We start from the raw sequence: 13014 nt of genomic DNA, 5'->3' as shown, positions 1-13014 counted from the left end.
ACGATGTATTAGAGCTCAGTACATTATTTGATTTGTTTGGTATAGCGAAGTTTAACTTGTTTTCTTCGGGACGAATGTGTTAAGTTACGTATTCCGTTTAAGAAATATCAGTCAGCAAAAATGCTAATAAAAATAAATTTAAAAAAGAACTGAAAAAGAGGAGTAAATCCAAACTACAAAACATTAAACGTTACATACATTATTTCTTTTAATATACACGAAAAAGGTGAATAGTGTTTTCGCGTACGAGCACTCTCGTACAAATTCCCTGTAGCATCCGCTCTTTATCTCCAATCGTTGTCCTGAATTTCCTGCGCGAATTTAATCGCTTATTTACCAGAAAAAAAAAAAATGAATATTGAGTTATAGAAGCCCTGCCGCCCACCACCATCCTCCTACACTTCGGCAAACGACTCAAAACAGTATAAATTGGAAACTGCAAAAAAAAAAAAAAAATACTGAAACACCAGGTTACAAGGTATAGTTGAAATGTACGTCTGTCATGGTATGGTATGGCAGAGTTTAAATACCCACTCCATTGCAAATAGTTTGGAAAACATTCCACTTTTTTTTTTTTTTTAATATTTGAATAAATGTAGTGAAACTCGGTGATTTTTTCATTAGTTTTTCTGGAGATAATTTGATGTGGTTGGTTAGTGTACATTACTGGCATTACCATGGCAAACTAATTTTCGACATTGAAGATCGACATTACAGATCGATTCCGTGTTGGTAAAGCAAGCGATCGACGTTGAGCCAATAGTGAATTGTTATCCAATGTTACTATTGCTTTGACATGTTCTTTGACGCGTGATTTAAGTGCACGAAATCCAAACAAGATTTTTACAATTTTATGAATTTTTACGTGTTTTTAATTTGTCCCGCGTTCTAAAATTGTTTCAAATTACGTGACGTGGCTTCGCGTGAGCCGTGAAATAACAGCGAGTTAACCAGTAGTTTTTGGGACATCATTAAACTGAATTTGCTTAAATTTCCTCGCGGGAAACCTCCGAAAACTGGTTGGTAGCAGCCATTTTGAATTGTAGCAAACAGGAAGATTTATTTTCACGGAGCTACGAGGTGGATAAAACGTCATGCGTCGAGTCATTCCACAAATCAGATTACTGGAAATTCTGTTCAAATCTGAAGTTATACTAACTTTTCATATCCAACGCGCTGTCGTGAAAAAATTGTTACTTATTTTATTAAGAGTTAGAGTACACCATCCATTGATTCGGTAAGGTTAGCCCTATTAAGCGAAAGTGTGTGAATTGCAAAAAAACGCCTGTCCAGCTGACAATAAATATTCATTTTTGAAGCAAAACTGCAAAACTGTGTTACTTTTCCTAAGATTTAATCTGGCAGCCATTTTATGTAGCAAATCATTGTTCACGTGACTTGGTGTTTCTTGATTGTCTTGACTTGATGAACCTCACAGGTTCAGAGGGTAGAATTAGTCGAGAGAATTGAGTTGCATTATCATACAATTTCTATTCCTCAGTGTTTGCTTCAGGGACAGACTACAACCGTATGTTTACATTCAAGGAATCGATACTCGGCAAAGTACTTCTGGGTCACGTGATAAGGAACGAGACAGTGCCCAATGAAGGAACCTGCCGTATAAAGTGTTATTTAGAGCCAAACTGTGTGTCCATCAATTTTGGACCTCCAGAAAATGGAAAACACAAATGTGTGTTAAACAATGCCACCGACGAAAGTCGAGGAAACCATACTTTGAAGAAGAGGGCGGGATACATTCATTATGCTGTTGAGGTACATAAGTAGTAAGTGACAGTAATTAAGAACAAGTAATCTGTCATAATTAGGGAAGGTATAAAATTATCCTACACTGAGATCTAGATGTTCGTATTCTATTGAAGTGTGCTGTACTTTGGATCTTCTAATTGCCGTTCTCAGTTTGATATGATGATAAACAGCGTTAATCATGATCATTATGCTACTTAGGCGTGAATAATAGCGAACTAGTAATTTTAAAACAAAATACAGAAGTTCAGCAGCCCACAAATGCAAAAGTAATATTAATATTGATATATAATGATAACGAATAAATGGCATATGCTCAGTTATTTTTCAAGCAAATTTTATTTCAATGCCTGCGGCAAATTTTTCATGAAAGCACAGTTAGTTTGATGAAAAACTCATAATATGCAATTGATTGAATTTTAGAATGTTTGTCATCGTGGTCCTTGCAATCAAAACAATTCTCTGTGCCAAGTTGGGTTCACAGAAAAAGGTTTCAGATGTGTTTGCCATGAGGGATACACAGGAGAACACTGCAATCAAGGTAATAATACCACACCACTAGAGAACAGCGCAATGAAGGTGATCCTAGTCTTTAACAGCGCTTTGTGGATAGTTTTACTCTTCTGGCTTGAAGTATTTTAGTAATTGTCCCAACCAGGCATACTTTATTCCGACTTTCTTTTACAAGCTGCTAAAGAAAGATCTGAGACATATATACTTTAGTCTCACTTTAACAGTTCATCGAAGAAAGAATAATTCCCACTCGTCCGAACTAACTACGGATATGCAACAGAACCGACTACTGTGGAAAACTTAAAGTGCAATCTATAACTAGCGATAATTTACTCTCTTGTAGATGTAAACGAATGCGCTACATCCAATGCCAATAACTGCTCATCAAACGCACAGTGTATAAATAAGCCTGGATCATTCGAATGCAATTGCAAACACGGCTTCAGTGGAGATGGAGTGAACTGTTCAGGTACTTTCGTTAATATTAATATTTCCTGCATTACATGTGTAATTTTTAGTTTTTCTTCGTATGTGGGTGCATTAATGACGAACTAACTCAGTACCTCTGATACTTATTTATAACAACTTGGTTTGCATAGCAATTAGTAAAGAAGAAATGCAAACAGCATGGTTCCGACAGTTAGAAACCGAATCCTCATTATGAAGCTGACCCCCTAAAGTGGTTTTCAGTTGAAAGTCGAGAGTAACTCACGTTGGTTTTAGTTTTGCAGTTTTGCTTTATTTCTTTCTATGGTTGCAGCGTGATTGGGTTGGGTTAAGGGACCCGCGATTTTCCGAAAGAATGGGAAGTTTTCCAGCGCTTGACGCCAGGTACATGAATTTGCTTCGAGTTCTCATTAGTTTACTGTGTCCATTCCATCTGTTGCTCTTGGTGAGAGTAATTATTTTGATTTTTGTTTTAAGACACAATCGTAAAATTTGTTACATATATTTTTATGACAACGAAATTAAAGCTGGATAATATAATTTTACATCAATACAATGGGAAACCAAATGTGTAGGCAGTTTATTAACTGAATTAGGTCCTATATTTGAGTACCACATCGTTGCGTAAAAGAAGCTTGCTGTCACCCTTTTATTAAAGACTTTTTGCATTCTTCGCATAGATGTCGATGAGTGTGCTGGTAACAATCACAGTTGTCACGCGAATGCAACTTGTACCAACACCAATGGTAGCTTCCAGTGTAAGTGCAAAACTGGCTTCGCGGGGAATGGAAGCAGATGCTTGCGTAAGTAAAAAAAGGACCTCGGGGTCTAAAAAGAGTACAAAAGGAGTTGCTAAATTTATGTAACGAGGTACAGAAGTTATCCGAGGTATTTTAATGTATAGATAGGCGGATTAATGAGAGAATTCTGGTCGTTACAAATATGGTCAGGCCTGAATTCGTTCGCCAGTAATTTCACTGCAAGTCTAGCAGAACAGTCAAACATCAACCGGAGCGTTTTAATTTTCCACCCAGAAGGGTGATTTAAAAGTAAAGTAAAAATGTCTTCTACTTTTTTCGCCTTCCTTCTAAAATACATACAATATGGTCCTAAAAGAGGGAGGAATGGGGAATAGGTGGTTGCGATGGAGGAGAGGGGCTGAAAAATTCCAGCCCAAATTTCGATCAAATTCAAGCTTTCAGCCTAAATCTTGCCTCAGATCCATTCTCAGGGCCTAAGTTTAATGACAAAACTTTATTCCAGTTTGTCAAATCCCATTTCTCAGTGACACCCCAGAGGTACAAAAAGCGTTCTGTTTATTTTTCAAAAGTATTTTATTAAATAGTATAGCAACTTTGTAATTATGACCACGGTAATAAAGATGGATATATTCACTATTAAGCTTTATTTGGTCTCTCGGAGTAGTATAGAGAAGGTGGCCGATGAAAACTTCAACACTTTTTGTTAAACGACAACATACGGGTCTTTAGGCCCTGAGAAGGTTCAGCATGACGCAAAGCGAAAAGAAAGGAGAAACGAAAGAGATAGGGGTGAAAAGACTGCAATACCCCATGTTTTTATTTTCGCGATTTTTTAACGACAAAACCATTTGCATGCATTGCATCCTTAAAGTGCCCATAACGGAATTTTTTTTTTTATTTTCTTATCTGAATTTAAACATCACCCAAAAAACTTCCGCGAAAAACTTTTTCGATTTGCATAAAACGCGATTTTTTTTATTAATTTACAAATCTTTGAAATCCTATTTTATTGCGGTCAATCCGCCCTGCTGATAAGAGTGCCGGCGGGCTCACAATAGTGCCCCGTGACTAGATTCAGGAACTCTCGTGTCTATGCACTCACTTGACCTTCAGTAAAGTCCGTTCGTGGCAGAAAGAAAATCGTCAGATACACCAGAAGGAAGGAAAAAATAGCTCCAAATAAGTATATTCCATGACAGAAAACTTATCTGACACGGAAAGTGAGCAAACCGCTGAAGAAAGCAGCTAGGACGAATTTGAAAGCGTCGAAGTCGAGGCGATAAATGGCGTCCACGAAACAAGTAATACGTATGAAGATGATGATACACTCGAACCGTACGCGGACGAGCTGAAAGCAGACGAAGAATAACTAAAAAAAAATATCGCAAGGAACAAGAGGAGAAGCGACGACTCGAGGAAGATTTAACGAAACGCTTGGAGAATAGAGTGCTTGTTATTAGATGGTTAAGTTCTCACCTGGCAGTTTGCATACGCGCTCCTCATTATCATCTGTCAAAACTATGGCCAAGTACTCACATACATTCGAACGAATTATTTTCCATGTAGGTGTACTTGCGGTAATTGTAGCCGTGATCTGCTAGCAAATATCAGCGAGTGCTACTGCTGCAAGGAACTCGAAGGCAATTGGGAAGCCTGACTAGCAATGTTCATTGTTCTCGCGGAACTACAAGAAAGACACGTGTTGAACTGTGATAATAATAGCTTGTCTCGTTCTCTGAAATTTCGGCCGTAAATTTAATTGTAGGATGGAAGTTGTTAGCTTGTTCAATGAACAGGTTAATTTCCTTTTTGTCACTGTCCCACAGTGAGAAAATGTCATCAATAAAACGTTTCCAGTCTATTGGTTTTGTTTTGCTTTGACTTATCCTTTTGTTTCAATATCGGCCAAATGTTTGCAAACGCAACGGCCATTTTTGTACCTATTGCAGTTCCATGGGTCTGAAGATAATTGTTTCCAACAAATTGGAACGAATTTTCCTGAAAAAATAAGTTTAAGTATTTCTTTGAGGTAGTGTGACGGTATAGGAGGTTTATTGCTGTGGAATGCCTCGTAGGCTTTGCATACTGTTGTAATTCCCTCCTCCTGTGGTATATTTGTTTACAAGCTTGTTACATGTACATCCATTGATACTAAGATAGTATCTTGAGAGACCTTAATCTTCCCTATAAAGTTTACGAAATCCATTGTATCTTTTAGGCGCAAACGTCTTGCGAAATGTTCGAAGTCTAACAAGAGTTGGCGTCTAATGTAATTCGCATCTGTCACCAATGTCCGGACAAATTTGAGCCCTTTAGAAATAACGCTAACAGGCGGTCGCTAAGTTGTAAATAATTGGTTTAAAAAATTTTTTATGAATTTCTCGTGTTTTCTCTTTGTGTCTCAATCCGTTTTTTAGCCAATGTTTTTTTGCGGTGTTTGCCCTTGTTATTTGTTTTGTGCCCTTTTTTTTTATTTTGAACCCCGGTTGTGGTGGTTAGGTTTTCAGAGATAACACTGTTATACTTTTCAACATTTTTATTTTTTGCAGAACTCTGTACAATATTTGTTTGAGCTCGTTGAATTCTTGCTGCAGTTTATCTACCTTATCTACATCGTGGTTTACAATGTTTCTGTGTTCGCCGAGTGCGACTGGTCTCGCATCGATCTATTTACATCAGTGCTAGCATTTGTGCTAGTATTTTTTGAGAGATTGGTCAACGGATCTCACGATCTATGAGAATATATACCAAAACAATTACGCCATATTTTAGAAAACTTGCGACTGAGTTAACAGTGAGGTCAAACTATAAACCTCAGAAGGTTACAACGCTTAGAATGTCACAAGCGGGTGTGAATATTTATCGAAAGTTTACCATTCGCTTTTCCCTGCTCTTCTTCGAAGGTGGCTCTTGGTCTTCGTCTTCCTTTCGCTTAGCATGTTTTGAATGATAAACACAAACGCCGATGTCATCCTACTTCAGTTTACGTATGAAGTTTAAACCTGAATTCATCAGCCTTGTGAAATCCTCGTCATTGAAGTGCATCGAGCACAAGGACGAGGTCTTTCCAGGCGTCCACATCTTCCTCCTCTCCAGCATAAAATCGATCCATTTCTTTTGCCTCCTCGGTCTTTGCGGGCAAGTGGTGCCAAAGAAAGTAATCCTGTGCATGCTTATTCCATTCGCTTCGTCTTTGATGTTTCCACATCTCGCAGCAACGCATCTTTCCGGCATTTTCGAGAAACGTGCATAAATAGCGCGACTTGTTTTCAGTGAGATTCTTAGAATGGCTGAAATCACGTGTTCCTGAATCTACGTCACAGCTCTTGCTAAACCGAGAGGAGACTAATGCGAATGGTGGGCCAAAATGGCGGCAAATTTGAACGTCTTATAAAATTCATTAAAAATTCGTGTTGAATGCAAATCGAAATCCTTTTTCACTGAAGTTCTTAGGGTGATGTTTAGATTCAGATGAGAAAATAAAAAATATATATATTCTGTTATGGGCACTTTAAACAAGCATGTCATGAGCGGGCCCGTTTTCCAGAATTCCAGCTATAGCCTGAATAAGGATAAAAAAAAAAAATAATAAATAAATAAAACTACAATATCGTTTGAATCTTCTTTGTACAGCTTGCACTCCTGGGACTGGTATACTCTCTGGATACTGCTACGCACCATTTTCGAATCCTCTGAATTGGATAAACGCAGAAGCCAATTGCAGAACACTTGGAGCAGAACTATTAAAGATCGAATCAGTAGATGAAAATGACTTCATCAAAACAAATTTCCTCACTTTTGCTGGGCCATATGGCAAAACATACTGGATTGGACTCAGTGACTTAGAGACTGAAGGGACGTGGAAATGGACGGATGGGAGTTTGTTAACAGGCAGTGACTACGTGAACTGGGCACACCACAACCCCAATGGCGGCCGCAGTCAAAATTGTGGAGAAATTGTTATGGGAAATTTTGCAAAACAGTATTTCGATGCCGAGTGGAATGACTTTAGGTGCTTTAATAAACAGAGGTTTATTTGCAAGTTTTCTGTTTGAAGGGTTATGGTTGTAAAGGACTTGTCAATCATTTTACCCATGCATGTTAACTTATTAACACCTTTTTTTAATCATCACCAGTGCAAGTCACCTCGTGTGATGGAAGCATTTAGCACATTGCAAAATAATAATAATAAAATAAAAATAAATTAAAAAAAGACTTTTATTGAGCCCTAAGTCGTAAGTACCAGGAATCAATTTTAGATAGATATATGTAATGGCTATACGCATAGTTGCCTTTCGTGTTGACGGACCCTGGTTAAGATAAGACAGGTCAACTCCAAATTAAATTTAGCCATACGCCACCAACGCAATCACGTGTTTCTTATTATTAATATAATTTCTGCAAACATCTTTTGGTTAACGAAGTAGTCTCTCCCAACTGTCTTATTTCTTAAAATCTTATCGCAATTGTTTGAAGCTGAAGTAAAATACTTCTTAAAAGCGAAGGGATTGCAATTCATGTTTTGTTTTGTTTTTTCTGCAGTGTTTCGTGTTCTTTAGCTATGAACCTTCTATAAAGGTTTGGTAACGTCTGTAGCTTTTTTTGGCCTTTTGGTGGTTCCCATTCCGCGAATATTTAATACAGAGAAAGCAACTACTGGTTGTGGAGCAAAAGTAACCGTTGATGTTATGATAAGTATATGTACGTATATAATTTACCTATATGTCGTTCTTAGTCAAAGCTAGAACTGAGATTATGTTCTTGGTATATTCCAGTAGACTAGACTGAATATAAAATCAGGTCGTGATATTAGCAGCAACGAGATTTTCTTTATTTAATTAGGTAGAATTAGGAAAGAGGGTCCTGGGATTGAAGCTGCGACACCGATAGGTCCATTGTATTACTTTACCATTTGCTGTTTCCAACAACCCCTTACCCAATCCCTAAACCCATTTCGCAACCAGTTCTGTCTATGACATCTCGACGTTTTACGCTTTGTACCAAAGTATCATGACCAAAACCGCAGTACTATTATTATTTAAAAAAAAATGTTTCTCTTGGTCATGGCGTACATATCTCCCCTATGTACAATTTAACTTTGTTTCTAAATGATTGTCTCCCATAATGACGTTATTTTGGATTTTTCCTATGAAAAGACAGAATGACAATTTAACAAATGTCTTGTCATTTTGACAAAGACAGAATTACTTTATAAACGTTATACACAGTTACAAGACCCCCAAAGGTTCAGTAAAATTAAAAGAAATTAACGCATGACTGTATATTCTGGCCTATAGACAAACAGCATTCTTAAGAAATGAATTAAGTAAAGTTATAAGTGGCAACCTAAGTCTTTCTATCGACACGCCGCCCTCAAAAAATAAATTAATGAGAATATTTAAATAGTATGTGTTTTACAGTCGTTATGCAACCACAGCCGAACTCTTGTCTCAAAAGGATTCCTTTCTATAATGTTGGTAAGGACTAAACCAAAAAATTGTGCTGTTATTCTCAAGTACTTTATAGCTGTAATTTCAGTTTTATGCCGTGCCACGCTGAAGCCCTCTGTTTAACACTAATTATAACGCTATGTCTTCTACTCTGGCTTGGAGTGTACCAAAAGACTTGGTAGACGGAACCAAAATAGCCATTTTCCACAGTTTTGTGTGTGTCAGTTACTAGGTGAAAAATCAAGGTCGCGTACAAAATTTGTAACGCGCGATTACTCCAAATTCTCTAAAGCTAAATTTGTCAATGATCTTGCGCAATTGAACTGGGAACTAATAATTGACAATGATATTAATAAATCTTTTTCTACTTCTTATAATAAACTAAATAGGATGGTAAATAAACATGCGCCTCTGAAAACAATGTCGATACGCAAAGCCAAACAACTCGGCAAGCCCTGGATTTTAAAGGGCCTAAGGATCCCAATTAGGACGAAAAACGAGTTCTTTTACTCCGGTGACAAAGGTAATTGCAAACTCTATAGAAATAAAATTTCAACTCTGTCTCGATTAAGTAAAAAGCTTTATTATCATTATTATTTTGAAATGAATACAAATAACATAAAAAAGACTTGGGAAGGCATAAATTCATCGATTAATTGGAAAAAAAAAAGAAAAGTGGAAATGTAATATCAGCCCTAAAACGTCCTGGAAATAGAGGGATCTCGCTCAACCCTTCTGAATTTCCTAACAGTCTAAATAGTCACTTTGTTTCAGTAGGCCCTAAACTAGCTTCCAGGATACCTAACTTGCGAACGCACTTTTCTGAATACTTACCCAAGCGAAGTAATGCGGGATCTTTCGTCTTTCAGCCTGTAATTCCTACCGAAATTGAGTTAGAGATTCTTTCCACGCCGCCCAACAAGGCGCTTGGTCTATACTCCTGCCCCATTCGTATCTTGAAATGCGCAAGTAAAATTATATTGAGACCTTTATGCAAACTTATTAATTTTTCAATAGCGAATGGAATTTATGCGTCCAAACTTAAGCATGCTAAAGTTATACCAATCTACAAAAGTGAGGACGAGAAAGACCCTGGCAACTACAGGCCTATCTTACTTCTCTCCATTTTTAACAAAATTCTTGAAAAACTGATGTACCACAGACTGAAGCTTTTTCTGGACAAACATGAGACTCTGTACCATTCACAATACGGTTTCAGGGAGAGGCGAAGTACTGAACATGCACTCATCGATTTAGTAAACCAAATGCAATCGAACTTTTGACAAAGGAATGTTTTCATGTGGTATATTTATAGATCTGAAGAAAAAGCTTTTGATACTGTTGACCATTCTATTTTATTGCAAAAATTACAAAACTATGGCATTCGAGGCGTTATCAATAATTGGTTCCACTCCTACCTCACTGATCGTGTCCAGTCAACGCAAATTAAATCTAACACCTCGAACAAAGAAACTGTTTCGTACTGTTTTGTACTAGGGCCCCTACTCTTTCTCATATACGTCAACGATATCTACAAATCGTCTGATAAATTAGCTTTCTACTTGTTCGCTGATGACACAAACCTCTTATATACCGATTTAAATCTTCCGTCTCTTGAGAATATTGTCAAAATTGAATTAAATAGAGCCTATGAATGGCTAACTGCCAACAGGCTTACGCTAAACACGAAGAAGTCAAACTTCAAACCCCTAACAAAAGAAACTTGACCACCAAGTTAACCTTAAAATATTCGATAATGACACTAAAACCTTTATGCCCTTAAAACAAAACGTGTATATCAAATACTTAGGTGCGTTAAAATCTTAACTGGAAATACCACATATCACATATTACTACTAAAATAAGTAAAACTATTGGTTTAATCGTCAGACTAAGACATGTTGTCCCTATTAGTACATTGATAACTCTTTACAGATCTTTGATTTTCCCTTACTTATCCTACGGGATTTCTGTATGGGGCCAAGCTACGCAGACATACCTTAACCAAACCTTTGTTCTACAAAAGCGCGCCCTCCGCCTCATATATTTTGCACCTTATAGATCTCATGCCATTCCTCTCTTTGTCTCCTCTAGTAGTATCCCTATCAATACGCTTTGTTTTCAATCAATCTCGACTCTAATGCATGATGTTTTTAATAAAATTAGCACCATGTAATATTTCTTATCTTTTGTTTACTTTTCAAGAGAGACAATTATAATACGAGATTCTCCTCAACTGGTAACTACCACATTAAATATTCGAGACTAAACCAACCATCTAAATATTTTTCTCGACGTGGGGCTAAACTGATATGGAACAGTATTCCTTAGAACTTCAAAAATTACCCAAGTACCCAAGCGAGACCTGTTATTCCATATTTTAATAAAAGAGGATGATTATGTTGGCATTCCTACTCTTATCTCTGAGTTTTCAAAACTGAAAGCTACAACATGATCGTAATTAAATCAATCTATTTAGAGTATAGCAATTTATATTTCTTTTCTTCACATGTTCACTTATTTTCTTTTCATTCTTTTTTCAATGTTTGTATGGCTCACTGACAAATTGTATATAGATTTCTGTAATTAATTATTGTAAATTAGTCTTCTCACTACCCGCCTAGATTAGCTCTAGCTACTTGTAGGTTAGCGTTGTCTTTGAATTCTATGTTAAACATTTTTGAATAAACTTGAAATCTTGAAACTTGAAAACGACAGCAAACCAACTTCTGACAAAAAGCAAACAAAGTATTGTCTGATATTGTCCTTTGTACTGTACCGGGAAAGAAAATGCTTGAGACCTCTCAGTCATTCCTCACATGCCAGTGCGTTTTTATTATTTTGACTGTGAAAGTCTCTACAAACGAGGAAATATTATATTGCTGTGGGAACTTTGTTGAAGTTCTGTTTCCCAAAATGTTAAGTAATTTGCATCGGCTCTCAAGCGCATCTGATGTTCTGATCTTTTTTTACTTCAATTACGTCTTAATATTCTTTTTGGTCCGCGCAGGTTAGCAACTGCTACCCGTAAAGCAGTCAATTGTAACTAACACTTCTTAATATTTAAGTTGAGAGTTGAAAGTTGAAATATTTTACTCCCGCAATACGTGTTTCGTTTCCAAACCAAAATGTGGTATGAGTAATATAGAATGATTTATTATGTCTGGAATGTATTTTAAAATACTTTCCATAGCAATTTTTGACTGCGTTTTTAATGCGTCTGGTATCACGTAAATAAGTGTTTGTTTTCTTTACAAAGTTGCATTATATCTGGTTTGATTAGTGGTCTAAAATAACCTCTTCAAAAGAAGATAGTTTCTTAACTAAATAATATATTTTTTTTTCGTCAGCGTGTATTTCTTTTTAGTACAAACCACATAGCTGAATAGTACTTTTCGCGCGTGCTTGTTGGCTAGCTCGGATGAATGAGGCGGCTGTTAAAAAATATATAAATGGCAACTAAGGTTGATTTGAAGACATTAAAGGACAATCTATTTAATCTTTTCAGCCTCATATCCTAAGGCAAACAATGATAATACAATCCCTTAATGTTTACGAGAACTGCCGAGAACTAAAATTACAATGAAACATCTAATATTTTTTTAGCATGGTTTCAAGACGGATTTCATAGAAAAAATGAAGAAGTGACATCGTGGGAACTAAACAACTCTCTCCAAAAGTTTTATTTGTTCGTAAAAAAAGCGAGACGGAACTTTCTACAATAAGAAATCGCTTAGCGCGTGGCGTGCAAGATTTTAACATTTCATACCATTTGTCGGTATATTTTCAGAAGTAAAAAAAAAAAAAAATTGGTTATCGAGCTTGTGTGGTATATACTAAAACTGATGGAACAGTGGAACCGAAGAAGATAACACCTACCATGTTCTTTTCACGTGAATACAAATTTGGCAATGGGACCCGACATGTGCAAAAGTAATATCACTGGATTCGAAAGCGCAAGTGGTGGATTACTCGCAGTGGATTTAGCCTTAGTCGGTATGTTTTTCCGTTGTTTAATTTTACATACTTGTACCTATAATTTTGCCACAGAATAAGATATAAGACATTCTTTTGCATTG

At 36.6% G+C, this 13014-nt stretch overlaps 2 protein-coding genes across 2 annotated transcripts; both read left to right on the top strand.

The window, feature by feature from the left end:
- Positions 1-1504: 1504 nt before the first annotated feature.
- LOC146473848 (growth arrest-specific protein 6-like) lies at positions 1505-3042 on the top strand. The gene is made up of 4 exons (XM_085117680.1): positions 1505-1773; positions 2188-2305; positions 2621-2746; positions 3038-3042. Exons 1-4 carry the CDS (start codon positions 1531-1533, stop codon positions 3040-3042), a joined length of 492 nt encoding a protein of 163 aa, XP_084973806.1. The 5' UTR covers positions 1505-1530.
- A 37-nt stretch (positions 3043-3079) lies between these two features.
- Positions 3080-7540, top strand: LOC146473847 (perlucin-like protein). The gene is made up of 3 exons (XM_085117679.1): positions 3080-3169; positions 3356-3527; positions 7119-7540. The coding sequence occupies exons 1-3, from the start codon at positions 3080-3082 to the stop codon at positions 7538-7540; spliced, it is 684 nt and encodes a 227-aa protein (XP_084973805.1).
- Positions 7541-13014: the final 5474 nt, after the last annotated feature.

The sequence above is a fragment of the Pavona decussata genome, unplaced genomic scaffold (genome assembly GCF_977016875.1).
Source record: "Pavona decussata unplaced genomic scaffold, jaPavDecu1.1 SCAFFOLD_92, whole genome shotgun sequence".
NCBI lineage: Eukaryota > Metazoa > Cnidaria > Anthozoa > Scleractinia > Agariciidae > Pavona > Pavona decussata.
Note: the sequence above shows the minus strand (reverse complement) of the source record. Positions and strands in the feature narration are given on the sequence as shown.

Coding starts and splice junctions, on each gene's coding strand:
- LOC146473848 (XM_085117680.1), top strand. CDS start 1,531: ATGTTTACATTCAAGGAATCGATACTCGGCAAAGTACTTCTGGGTCAC. Junction 1,774..2,187: donor ACATTCATTATGCTGTTGAG/GTACATAAGTAG, acceptor ATTGAATTTTAG/AATGTTTGTCATCGTGGTCC. Junction 2,306..2,620: donor AGGAGAACACTGCAATCAAG/GTAATAATACCA, acceptor ACTCTCTTGTAG/ATGTAAACGAATGCGCTACA.
- LOC146473847 (XM_085117679.1), top strand. CDS start 3,080: ATGGGAAGTTTTCCAGCGCTTGACGCCAGGTACATGAATTTGCTTCGA. Junction 3,170..3,355: donor CATTCCATCTGTTGCTCTTG/GTGAGAGTAATT, acceptor GTTGCGTAAAAG/AAGCTTGCTGTCACCCTTTT. Junction 3,528..7,118: donor GAATGGAAGCAGATGCTTGC/GTAAGTAAAAAA, acceptor TTCTTTGTACAG/CTTGCACTCCTGGGACTGGT.